At 39.7% G+C, this 13827-nt stretch overlaps 1 protein-coding gene across 2 annotated transcripts; it reads right to left on the reverse strand.

Moving 5' to 3' along the window:
- Positions 1 to 61: 61 nt before the first annotated feature.
- Positions 62 to 13408, reverse strand: si:ch211-195b13.1 (STKc_SGK domain-containing protein). 2 transcript variants are annotated; one of them, XM_058046638.1, is made up of 13 exons: positions 13143 to 13408; positions 5410 to 5485; positions 4776 to 4854; positions 4061 to 4101; positions 3918 to 3975; positions 3756 to 3839; positions 3532 to 3663; positions 3342 to 3454; positions 3104 to 3227; positions 2935 to 3030; positions 2702 to 2857; positions 2527 to 2616; positions 62 to 1594 (listed from the first exon to the last, which is right to left on the reverse strand). In XM_058046638.1, exons 1-13 carry the CDS (start codon positions 13168 to 13170, stop codon positions 1430 to 1432), a joined length of 1242 nt encoding a protein of 413 aa, XP_057902621.1. In that variant the 5' UTR covers positions 13171 to 13408; the 3' UTR covers positions 62 to 1429. The 2 variants fall into 2 exon arrangements, with proteins under 2 accessions (XP_057902621.1, XP_057902620.1); XM_058046637.1 differs by lacking the exon at positions 13143 to 13408 and adding an exon at positions 6131 to 6339.
- Between the last annotated feature and the right edge of the window lie 419 nt (positions 13409 to 13827).

Here is a 13827-nt window from a genome sequence, read left to right on the forward strand (position 1 = left end):
TAATTTTGAATGCACCTGTACTGTACCTATCTGAAGTTTGTAGCGCAATGACAACAGTGGCTTCTAGTTAAGAGATTTTATTTAGAATTTTTTAGGTTACATTTAATTCATGTCAATTATTTTCTTCATCCAGTAGCAATGACAAGAAAATAAATACATATAGAAATACAAAAGAGAGAAAAATATATATATAACGCTTCCAAATATGGAAGAAAATGATGTACAACAGTGCGGTGGGTGCTTTTTTTTTCAGCAGGCTTGAAAATGCACCTTTTACATGCATCCGTTTTGAATATATCTACAAACAATAAATCATCCATTTTCAATACAGTAATGCATCAGGTTACATACATTACTATTCCCATTCTGCTGGAAGATCCATCGATAATTCCTCTATGATTTTATTGCACATTTAAGAACTGTGATGCAGAAGGCTTGCGGCTATACTGCCAAAGCCTCCTCCATCTAGTTGTTCTTAGTCAAGTTAATGAAGCACTTATATAAATAAAGATTCTCTAAAAGGAGGGAACAACAGGTAATGGAAAATAGATATGTAGTGTACAAACAGTATACATGGGTCAGGCCGCCTTGGACAGGCACAAAACATTCACAGTTCTCTACGTGATGCATACAGTAAATACAAAGACATCTGTAACGTATCTAGTTTGCCTGGAATGTTCACTCTAAAACATTCTAATGAAGATGATTGATATACACCGTTTAAACATGTTATTGCTGGTTGATCATGAAAATAAATTAGATATACAGATTAAAACTCTCAGAAAAGGACTTAAGTCAATAACATTTTAATTAAATATATTTCTATATGCACTGGGAGACATTAATCTATATATTGTATATTTCAACAGGTAAACAGTGATGTTGATGAAATGATAAAAAGTGTTACGTTAAAAGTTACAATTGGTCCAAAGTAAAGATATAATCTGATCCTTACCAGTCACCTTTTTTTTTTGACCCATGTTTCCGTACGTGCAATAAAGCATTGACATGACATGAAATTGCATTATGAATATATGCAAACGTGGAATGAAGGCCTCACCCTCAACGGCCCCTGCCGAAAGCCGAGTGGAACAGTATTTGAAAAAGATGACTCTTGCAGGTGCCGTCCAAATTGCTTTTTTTTTTTTTTAAGCCTCAGGCACTTCTCTTTGTGTCACATCCTTGCTGTAAGTAAGGTCCAGCCACCAGTGAGTGATGCTAAGCGACCCCCAGAGGGCGTCAGTACTTGGCACACGGAGTCACTTTTCGATGGTAAAGCCAAGTGATGTAACACGAGAGTCTAATCGGTACATGAGTACAAGATCCTTCAAGATTTGACTCTTTCAGCAGTGTGTCCAAAATAAGACTCTCAATCCAGAGCTTTTCTGTAGTTTCTGGGAGAAAAAAGATCAGGTGTGTATACTGGTATTCACATAAAGGAATGGTCTTCTGGAGGCCCGTAGGAAAAGCCTGGGAATGCTCCCGCTGCTTCTTTGACACTGCTGGTCACCGTCAGGGTGTCGTTGCACAGAGAGGAGGACACCGGCAGGTGGGTGAACTCTGGGTCAAAGTGCCGCAAGTCTGTGGGACCACTCTGCAAAATCAATTAATATTCGTTCACTGATCTTGTGTTATGCCAAAATACATATATTATGTTACTGGCGCTGCCCTGAATGCACTCCATTTTCCCTTAACTGTTTAAGATCATAAGCTCTTAATCAGGGGTCTCAAACATGCAACCCGCGGGCCAAATGTGACACTAGTTTGAGGCCCCCGCCTTGATATGAAAGTTTAATGTTAGTGCGGCCCGCGCAAGTTTGATATGGATGCTGTATGGTATCATGTACCCAGAAAAAATTATTACGTTTGATTAATGTTCATGTTAAAGGTTAAATAACTGTTAATAGTTATCCTCCCTATCCGTGTGGAAGTGGTAAGTTTTTGGCTATTTAAGTTTAAAGGAAATAACTTGAAGGCTACCGTTTAGGTCGCTAGCTCTCTAGTTTTGCGAGTTAGCAAAACTAGCAATATGTTGTGTTATGTTATGTTAGCAATATGTTGTAAATAAAAAAAGTATAAATGTGACTATAGTCGTGTTTCGTCATGTCTACAGGGCTCTAATAATGCTTTGTTAATTTTAATCTGAAAAAAATAATTTGTCTACCCACCAACTATATGTGGTTTCTTAAGTTTTTATTATTTGCCGTTTTATTATTATTATTATATTTATTTATTTATTACTGATTGATTTTCTTTATTCTTGATTTGTTTATTTATTTTTCATCTTATTTTGTGCGGAAAAATAAAAATTAAGATATTTGAGAACAGTGGAATATTTTATCAGAGCTTTTATTGTAGAAAATCGGAACCAAAGCACTGAAAAAGTTTGTATATTTTTCTGTTTTTAATAAATACGTTTTTTTTGGAAAACCTGATGCGGCCCAGCCTTGCCCAGACCCTAGCTCCAGTGGCCCCCAGGTAAATTGAGTTTGAGACCCCTGCTCTTAATGATGATACTGAACATACCACTGAAGGGATGAAAGGTGGTGTGATCTTCTTGGCCATCAAGTCGTCCCAGTTGATTGGCGTGAAGAAGGAGTGATACTTCATTTCCAACTGCAAAAAAAAAAACACATCCATGTATTATTTCAGGTCCTTAGTGAATTTCGAATAAGATGTAGTCTTAACTTTGTGCACTTACAAAATCATCCTTCACTCCCAGCCTCTTGGTGCGATCCTTCTGCAGGAGACCCTCCAGCAGCTCCCTGCCTGCATTTGACACGTTGGGTTTGAGTACAGGAGCCTTATGCAGGATGTTGTTGTACATCTCAGCTGTGTTGCGACTGTAGAACGGGGGCTGTGTGATGCAAAAGTATCCAATTAATGCACAAACAAGCAATTGGGAGCTTATATAGATGTTCAGATGGTACGTACGAGTCCATAGAGCATTTCATACAGCACAGATCCCAGACACCACCAGTCAACTGTACGGTCATAGGCTTGCTTCTGGAGAACCTCAGGAGCCAGATACTGTGAAAAGACACCTAAATATTAGTCATGTGTGTGCACAGGTAGCGAATGTACTGTGTATTTAAATTTATACCTCAGGCGTTCCGCAGAATGTTGTTGTCGTGCCATTGGGTTCAAGTCCCTCTTTGCAGAGACCAAAGTCGGTTAGGACAATGTGGCCTTGTGAGTCTAACAGGATGTTCTCAGGCTTCAAGTCCCTGTGAAGAAAAAGCAGACATGATAAACAAACCAAAAAAAAAAAAAGGATCCCAGCTAATATACAGCAACTGTCCACTAGGGGGCAGTGTAAGTTCATTCATCTTTATTATTACCTGTACACAATGTGTAGGGAGTGGAGGTAGCCAAGTGCACTTGCAATTTCAGCAGCATAAAATCTGGCTCGGGGCTCCAAGAAGATCCTCTCTCTCTGAAGATGGTAGAAGAGCTACAAAGACCAAATGTAACTATTAACATCTACAGATTTTCATAGCCAATAGCGATTTGAGAGAGTGTTTGAAGTACCTCTCCGCCATTAACGTAGTCAAGTACAAAGTAAAGCTTGTCAGTCGTCTGGAAGGAGTAGTGTAGCCCCACCAGGAAGGGATGCTTGATGTTTTTCATGAGGACACTACGTTCTGCCATGATATGCTTTTGCTGCACGGAAGATAGAAGGAATTTTATTATGGTGTTTTATTTAATATTACTACAACCATAACTGCTTGTTCTTGAGGCTTATCAAATCATACCTCTTTCTTCTTGAGGATAATTTTCTTCTGTAGCACTTTGACTGCATAATATTTAGTGGACTCCTTGTGTCGTGCTAGCAGAACCTGCGTCCAAGCAAATGTACGTTAGTACAAGAACACAGGGAAACTACTATAAATAAACATCACACAAGAAAGACTCACCTTTCCAAAGCTGCCTTTGCCGATGATCTTGAGGTAGTCAAAGTCACATGGTTTGATCCTGCAGAGGCACGGTAAATATGATTTAGGATAATTTTTTGTCAAGTTAGTGGTTATTGCTGTGAAATAAATATGTGGATACTTACTGAGTGTCCTCAGCCAGTGAAGTTTGCGAATTTAGGAACATCTGAAAGACAGGAATGGAGAAACACGTGAGTAGACTGCATGTAACGATATGTACAATCATCTACTTTGCTCTTCCAATTTCACGGCTTTACTTGATTATGCTTTTTTTAGAAATATAATATTGAATAAATCACTCTTTTGTCATTGAATACAACCCATTATTAGTCAATACATATGCGTATTTACAAATATAAGGCATTCAAAGACACAGCCAAAGACGTTGCTAATATATAGTGTTCTACACTGGTCGCTAGGTGTCAGTAATGTTACTGTAATGTTCGGTGAGACACACAAGCACCAGACTTGATCGTTGGAACAACAGGCTTTTATGGTAGCTTTGAATGATCTCAAAACAGGCTCAATAATAACAATAACATACTAATCAACATAATAATAATTATAATAAAAACACTCAACTGTGAACCAACGATATCACTTCCTGTCCTCCCACATCTCAAACACATTTATTGCAACATCGTCTTAAACGGCTATAGTATAGAGTTGTTATTTCATGTGTAGAGGGCTCTAATGTTTAAAAGTATAGATTGAGAAGGTTGTAAACAGATGTTCTGTGCTCTAAATATGAAAATATTTGTGCAATAATTTGGCTTTTGCCTCCCGATTTTTGTTGTTGTTGTATTTTCAGAGCTAAAAAATCCATCCATCCCCGCTTACCGTTCTTTCAGGAAGCAGATTATTTTCAACCTCTTCGTTCTGATTCTCATCAATCTTCAGGAAGTTGTTGACTTCAACACTGCAAACAGACAAGATGGTTACATTTTAATCTTCATTTGCTGTGGTGTGATTCGACTGTCTGAAACATCCAGACAGGTCGAGTTTACGCGTGGTTCATCTGTGTTAACCTGTCTGAGAAAAAGCTTAAGCGGATGACCCATGACAAGGCAGCTCTGTGCAGACTCATGTGGCCCCTTTGAGATCATTTGGAGGACACAGATGCTGCATGTTTATTCTTTACAATATTAGACCCTTAATCAGCCGCTAACTCAGGATACAGTGATAACCCAAAACATATGACGTTACAATTGAATTACTGGTTTACTAAAGGGGACACCCGGGATTTTCTGTAAAGGTGATTAGGCACAGTGGCGAGATTGCTAAGCGCTCATCATGAAAGACCTATTCTTACCCTGGCTTCTTGAACCCAGATTAAGCTTTTCACAGAATGTTCTCAGGTGGCAAATTAGATTGTCCAATGATTGGAATGGGCGAGTAGTCTGATGGATGCCTAATTGACTCTTATTATATTTAATTCTCATTTCTATCCAAAACCAAAAATGGGTGTACTCACTGCTGACAGATATGAGGCGTGGACACCAACTTCTGTATGAAATCATTCAAACCCATTTTTCTTTCCTTGATGAAAGCTGAAAAAAGAGGAGAGGAGGCATTGAAGTTGGTGGAAATCGAACATTCTTGCTGGTCACTTAATATAGGCATTCATTTAACACTGTTTATATTGTTGTTATGGTTTGTAATACAGTTTAAAATAAGCTTAAAGAGCACTCAGTAGTATACAGTATGGTTCAAACCGCAATCACTGTAATCAAAATATTGTTAAATGATGTCTGTCAATCAACAGTGACCCTAATAAATGACTGTATGCCATAGACTAACATATACATACACATGCAGTAAATAACATTTTCCTCCTTTATCAGGACAAGTAAAAAAACACACCATGTTATGTGCTAGGTCAAAATATCCTGTTATAGGACAGATTTGCGCTGTTGCACGACCCTCTTAATGCTGCGGGCTTATAGGTTACGCAACCGCTCGGGTCACTCATTCAGACAGCAGTAAATCAGTTTCCATTCAAAAGTCTTAGGATGGATAAACACTACATTTGACGGCTATACGCGTAATTATGCTTTAAATGAAAAACTGAAACGCAGTCGGCTACACGTGTTCTATAATCATAAGCACACATGCGATATTAGCATTTGATTAGCATGAATAAATAGGCGAATTAAAAATAAATAAAGACATAAATTACAATACGGGTCGCTCACCGGTGAGAACAGCAACAATTCCCCTCATTTTGCAGTACGTTAGATCGCATCCAGCTTCAGTTACAGCCATGTTGAGACCCACAACAAGTAGTAATAAAATAATAATAATAAAACAAAAAGTATTTCCTCAAGCTCGAACGATTGACTCGTGTTGTTCCAATGACGCACGCGGAGCTCAACTGACCGCGCTCTGCTCTGACTGGCCGACGCCAGCCAGTCACTTTTTATACAAAGCACGTGGTTACCGCCTGTGGTGACGCCCATTGACGTCACCGGCGTCGCCCTTAGTAACCGAATGGGCGCGACGTCACGGGATTCCTCTGCACCCATATCTTGGCTGCAGGAGATTGGTGATGACGAGCTCACTGCAGAGGAGGAGGAGGAGGATGAAGAGTAGGAGGAAGACGTGGGAGTGTGAGGATTCTCATTTCTTTCAATGGGAGCCTCCAACTGAATTATGCCATCGCGGTGCAAAACAAAGGCAGGCAAAAGACTTAGATTAATGTGAAATCCCTCACTTATTACACTTCAGTTTCTAACCCATGTGCACAAAAACTGTGTGCTATTTATTCAATACCTTCCATGGGGTCAAGGTGACATTGCTATAGGAGGACTTACATAAATTCTGAGAAATCACAGATGACGCCATGCCCGCTCTAAGCCAAGGTAGTCCAGCTGTTGTGGATGTGGTCCACTAACCTTGTAAGTTACATAAGTGTGCCATTATGCAAATGCCATGCTTGAATGCAATGACAGATCTGCATTGCAAACAACCCAGTGAGTGATGTGTCTGTGTTCTACCAGAGGAGAACCCATTTTCAGTTTTATATTTCCTTGTTTGTTTGTTTTTTTTGTTATTATTGCCTGCAGTCATGCATTATACTTAAACGGCAGTTAGACGTCGTGCATCGTGGAAACAGGAAGTAAACCTCACTTTTCAGCACAAATAGGCACAAACCGCCGAAACTTGCAGGTGCAGTGGAGCTGAAAGGCAAGTTACCTGAGTAAACACTCAGATCGGTTTACACAAAAGAAACACGTCAGATCTGATTGCATGACACCAGCTCTCCTCCCAGGCTTTTCTCGCCTCATTTATCTGAATTATTCACTTGTGTCATGTTCTCATCGTTGTTGTCGTACGCTAAGACTAACGCAACTCTTCTGTTTACCGTTGGCATTGTTTGTGGCTGTTAAAGTGGTATTTCCCTTTGTGAAGGACGTAGATATACATTAGATATATACGTACATTAATTGCTTACTGACAGTGGTGTAGTAACTATAAAAGCAATCTTCACTCGCTAAATGTACTGCAAAAAAGGTCAGTAAGGATAATTCATAATGCCGCCTACAGAGAACATACTAACTCCTTATTTGTAAAATCACAAATACTTCAACTTGCTAATATAGTTCATCTTCCAACAGCTAAAAATTACCTAAAAATGTAATCCAGTACTTCTCTACAAGAGAGGAGAAATATGATCTCAGGGAAGAACTACATTTGAAACACTTCTATGCTAGGACTACGTTAAAAAGCCATAGCATTTCAGTATGTGGAATCAAACTATGGAATGGATTGAGTAAGGACCTCAAACAATGCACAACCATGAGCCAATTCAAGAAACAATACAAGCAGTTGATGTTTGCTAAATACAAGGATGAAGAGTCTTGAACCAGTCATGATGTGCTATATATATCACTATATTGACACTTACTATGGTACCCATTATGTCATAATGTACTGTTTTGTCCCGTACTTCGGTACGGGACAAAAAATTTAAAAAGTTAAAAAATTAAAACCCGCCCCCCCCCCCCCCCCAAAAAAAACCCCTTAAAATATGTTAGGAAAGCAGGAAGTGAACAAATGTAACAGTTACTGATTGTAAAAGTACCAGATGGAGGGGTAGGATTTAATAAGCTTTGCTTCTTCCTACTCCTTTTGGACATGTGGAACTGTGAACTGGTTATGTGATGCATTCAATTGTAATCTGATGCATGTTCAAATGAAATAAAACCATTACCATTACAGTAACAATAAAGTTTGGTACACATACATTACACATACTTAAGCACTTTAAGTCACAATTATACACTGAAACATATAGTGGATTACGACAGAGAGAGGAATGTTCAATGTTGAAATAATGTCCGCTTGCAGCACTCCTCCCTGGCGTGTTCTTTTTTGTCTTTGTTAAATTCATCGGTTAAACGCTGTTGTGTTGCTATGAGGTCATCCCGCCTACACACCACACCCTGTGGTGGAAACACAAGACTTACAGATCCAATCTATTGACTAGTACTACTATATGACACCTTCTCTGAACACGCAGAGCTCTTTATAAGGATATCTTACTCCAGGGGTGTCCAAAATGCGGCCTGTGGGGCCATTTGTGGCTCTCGTCACATTCTAAAAATACAATTTAACAAGAAATCCAACAACAACTGAAGTTTTACAGAGCTTTTAGGCCCTGTTCCCATGCTGTAAAAGTGTCAAGGTATAAAGATACTACCATAAACCATACTACCACAGTTACAAGCCATGGATTGTTTTCAGAGGGCTGTCCAGTTAAATGGTTGATCTCTATGGTAGGCTATAGGAGACATATCCTGTTAAATGTCTCATGTCACAAAATTGCTCCTGTTTTTTTTTTTTTTGCCACCCTTTGCAATCTTGTGACTGATGCGTGAAAGTCAGGCCCGACTCTCACTTCCTGACAAGCAGTTAAGGATAATGAGAATCCCCTGCCGACAGCGCTAGTAAAAAAGCTCTTGAACTCTCACACCGGGATGTTAATTATCTCAGTGCAGCCTGAGTGACTGTGATGTTTCCCCTCATTTTATGAAAGAAGAAAGTGATTTTCCATACACGTATGTACATCCATGACGGTGTCGTGTACACAATCAGTAGTAACCACCCGTAAAGTAACACCCAGCATCACAGAAAAGCACTAACAACGTCTCATCATGTGATAACGTGATCATCATCACGTCTGTCTCTGTCTAGATCAGGGGTCTCAAACTCAATTTACTTGGGGGCCACTGGAGCTCGGGTCTGGGTGAGACTGGGCTGCATCAGGTTTTCCAAAAAAAAAACGCATTTATTAAAAACAATTTTTTTTTTTAAAACTTCGCTTTGGTTCCAATTTTCTACAAGAAAAGCTCTGATAAAACATTCCATTGTTCTCAAATATCTTACTTTTTATTTTTCTGCACAAAATAAGATGAAAAATAAATAAACAAATCAAGAATAAAGAAAATCAATCAATCAGTAATAAATAAATAAAATAATAATAATAATAAAAACTTAAGAAACCACATATAGTTGGTGGGTAGACAAATTATTTTTTTCAGATTCAAATTAACAAAGCATTATTAGAGCCCCTGTAGACATGACAAAACATGACTATAGTCACATTTATACTTTTTTTATTTACAACATATTGCGCAACTGCAGGGTCTTGTGACACACGCTAACTCGCAAACTAGAGCGCTAGCGACCTAAACGGTAGCCTTCAAGTTATTTCCTTTAAACTTAAATAGCCAAAAACTTACCACTTCCACACGGATAGGGAGGATAACTATTAACAGTTATTTAACCTTTAACATGAACATTAATCAAATGTAATAATTTTTTCTGGGTACATGATACCATACAGCATCCATATCAAACTTGCGCGGGCCGCACTAACATTAAACTTTCATATCAAGGTCGGGGCCTCAAACTAGTGTCCTGGGGCCACATTTGGCCCGCGGGCCGCGTGTTTGAGACCCCTGGTCTAGATTGTCCGAAATGTTTTGTAGTTCGTCAAAAATTGAGGGGGCAAAGCAACCTGCATGTGCATTTTTATTTTATTTTGCATTGTTTTCCGCATTAAAAAACGCTATTATTCTCTACGAAATGTTTTTTTTGTTTATATTATTGGGTGTCTGGAACAGATTTACATTATTTTCTTAGGAAAAATCTGTTTTGGACCCAATTAATAATAATAAACCTGTTTTGATTGAGACATTAGTGCAATTCACTTGCTCATGCAGTTTTTTTTCTAATAAGAGGCTGAGATTAATCTTATGCAATTGGACTTTAATTATTGGCATTGATTGCTGTACTGCTGCTCAGTGTTGCGGCTATGAGACAGCAGAAGGTAGAGGAATGAGTCACACAGGCAAACCCGACTGCATGCTGAGCAGAAAGACTGCTGGCTAATGACCATGTTGGTAATTTAATCGTCTGTTTTGGATGGTGCAGCAACGATCGTGTGCCTCCGCTTCACACCCACGCAGTCACGACTGAACTAGCCTGCTAAAATTCCCGTTTCTTTTCTTTTCTCACTTGCTGTCTGCATCCCTCTCACATACGCTAAACTAGAAGCACAGGCTGGAGGTCCAGTCCAATCCTGTTTGGCTCTTGGAGCCATGACTAGAATAGCATTGCTGGGATTTCTTTTACCAGATAATGAAGGATAGGGATGTTTTGTCTCTGATTTGATGTTTTAGACACACATCGCATATGATGCATCACTTTAAAAAAATACAGCATAGCCATCCATTGCCATATTTTCCCCCCCTTTCGATGCAGCTTGTTATCATCTGAGGGTTCATGTCCTTATAAATCCAGCATAACGGAAAACAGCAGATAAAATGTGACAATTTAACTGAATAATAACTTGAACCAAGAAGTCGGAAAAATTAGTGTAGCTTTAGTAGTGGTTTTTTGCTGTGTTTTGTTGCACTCTTGACACCATGTTTTTCTTGATTAATCCGTTCAGAGCGTGTCCTTTTGAAACCCAAACTAATGGAAACTGAAACAGTTTTCATTCATTTTCTACCGCTTATCCTCACGAGGGTCGCGGGGGGTGCTGGGGCCTATCCCAGCTGTCTTCGGGCAAGAAGGCGGGGTACACCCTGGACTGGTGGCCAGTCAATCACAGGGCACATATAGACAAACAACCATTCACACTCACATTTATACCTATGGACAATTTGGAGTCGCCAATTAACCTAGCATGTTTTTCGAATGTGGGAGGAAACCGGAGTACCTGGAGAAAACCCATACACGCACGGGGAGAACATGCAAACTCCACACAGAGATGGCCGAGGGTGGGATTGAACTCAGGTCTCCTAACTGTGCATGCTAACCACTCGACCGCCATGCAACCTCCAGATTAGGCAATGTAATTCAAATTAAACCAAAACCAAACACCCAAAAACACTTATGGAACAATAAATAGTTTTACATACACAAAGCAATTCAAAATGCTTATAAATGGGCAACATTGAGATCAGATGAGAAGCCATAAAATCAGCTGACAACATCAAAATGTTGGCACTGGCAACTTTCCTTGGCTCCATTGTGGGTTACTTTGCAGCCGTACACTATTATCATCCGTCCACATCAACATTCAACATGACACAAGGGTAGAATACAAGTTTGTTATGCGCGATATTGTACGGGAACCACGACAGCGTGCGATAACCAAGGTCAAATTTCAATATGAACAGAATTATACAAACTGGGGTATCTGACAACTGAGGTCCCTTTGTATTTTGGAAGAAAACAAACCATCTTGTTATCCGATGCCAGTCTTTTGTGAGCCATTCTAGAAAGGGATGAACTGTTTTTCCATGGAAACAGATCTAAGGCCAGTAAATCAAGCATTTCTACATTCATACACAGTACACAGGGAACGTTTTGAAATTAGTGTTTTGTATTTCCTCTTTTAGGTAGGACTGATTCACTGTTTGGTAACTCCAAAATCTGATAAAAATAGGTTTATTATATAATAAGTGGAGTTTCAGTAGAGTTGTTTTACAGACGTCCCTCGTGACATCAGGGTTTAAAAAATAATTAAATGATTGCTGTTGACTATGGCCTATTATTTGCTTAAAATATTGAAAAGACAAGTCACACGTAGCATTCTAGTCACTAATCGTTATTAATGTTACATTAATGAGACATTACCTTACATTACAGTACCTTAACACTGCATGGAATCAGCCATTGCATGTCAGACATGATTGAAAAAAAAAAGTTCTCCTCCCATTCAGTGTGGAAGTGGTACATTTTTGCCATTAATACTGCATGGAGTCAGCCATTGCATGTCAGACATGATTGAAAAAAAAAGTTCTCCTCCCATTCAGTGTGGAAGTGGTACATTTTTGCCATTAATACTGCATGGAGTCAGCCATTGCATGTCAGACATGATTGAAAAAAAAGTTCTCCTCCCATTCAGTGTGGAAGTGGTACATTTTTGCCTTCCTACGTTGTCCTTCTTCCCCTCTCAGTTTCAAACTCTCTCTTAAATTTAGAATAAATACATTAGAGGCTAACTAGTTAGCTTGCTAGCAGCTGTGGCTGTCTCTTATGTCCTTGCAGTGATCCTGTAGCCTGTGTGATATAGTGTAAGCAAAGGAGTGTCAAGGTGACTATAGGGGGTGTAGATGCTATATTTAGAAAGTCATAAACAGGTTTTCAATGCTCAAACTACCAAAATATTAAATTTATTAATATTGAATCCTATTTTGCGGAAATTCACTGACGTATCATCTGGAACCAATTAACCGCGGTAAATGAGGGATGACTATATCTAAACGGTAGCTGGTAACCTTTCTTATTCCGGTATTCTCTCCCAGCTCCTTGACTTTTTACAGGTCCGATCGCACATTTGTGCGACCACTTGTTGCCAGGCAGAGTTCACTGGGCTCAAACCAAACTGCCCCTTATGCAAACATATAGCAGGGTTCTCTGTAACAGCAAAATCATTGGTTCTTTTTACAGTCTTAGAACAGGCCTTGAGTGACAAATATGGGTGGCACTGAGGGAACTGGACAATTTGAGGGCACAGAAAAAAAGGTGTGATAATGCCTTTGAAATGCCGTTACTTATGTAACCTGATTCACGTACAAGGTAAACATGACCGGGCTCGTCTCAAGGTGCGTGCGTCCGTGTCTTCGAGGTTGCACCTGACTCTACTAAGACAATCCCATTACACAGACAATAAATTAAAGGTGCACTTACCTATAATCGATTTCTTGCCAGTCTTCATCTCTTCTCCAATACAGTATATGCGATCTTATGGCGGATCTGAGACGGAAGATTATTTGTCTGCAGCCGAGCATCCAGATCCAGATATCTGTGACCGCAGACTGTGCACGCACACACCTCTCTCTGCTTCTCTCTCCTCCTTTTTCAATGGCTCTCGCCGCAGCTTAAAACGTTCAATTTAAAGGCAAACAACTTTCCTTGCTGCACCACCCTCTTTCATTCATTCTTCTTCTGTGTCCTGTTCGACAAAAAGTAGCTGAAACCAAAGATCTGTGACGCACCTGCCTCGCCTATTTTGACCCTGGAACAAAACAAAAAGGCAGGTGTCCTCTTACGGACTCCTGTGAGCACGGGAGTCCCATGGGGATGCCGGTCTCCATGTGAGGGGAAAACCACAGGAGGAAGCGAGAGAACAGATAGTTAGCTTTTGCACCTGTGACGCACTCGCTGTTCATCAGCATCTGACACATTCAATGTCTCTGAGGTGTTCGAGGAACAAAATGATATAATACAATAAATAGAATAGAATAAAATAAGGAATCGGCGGCACGGCGGTCTAGTGGTTAGCATGCAGACCTCACAACTAGGGTTCAATTCCACCCTCGGCCATCTCTGTGTGGAGTTTGCATGTTCTCCCCGTGCATGCGTGGGTTTGCTC

This window comes from Doryrhamphus excisus, chromosome 14, assembly GCF_030265055.1.
Source record: "Doryrhamphus excisus isolate RoL2022-K1 chromosome 14, RoL_Dexc_1.0, whole genome shotgun sequence".
Lineage (NCBI taxonomy): Eukaryota > Metazoa > Chordata > Actinopteri > Syngnathiformes > Syngnathidae > Doryrhamphus > Doryrhamphus excisus.

Coding starts and splice junctions, on each gene's coding strand:
- si:ch211-195b13.1 (XM_058046637.1), bottom strand. CDS start 6,200: ATGGCTGTAACTGAAGCTGGATGCGATCTAACGTACTGCAAAATGAGG. Junction 3,228..3,341: donor TCCCTACACATTGTGTACAG/GTAATAATAAAG, acceptor TTTTCTTCACAG/GGACTTGAAGCCTGAGAACA. Junction 2,858..2,934: donor ATGAAATGCTCTATGGACTC/GTACGTACCATC, acceptor TGCATCACACAG/CCCCCGTTCTACAGTCGCAA.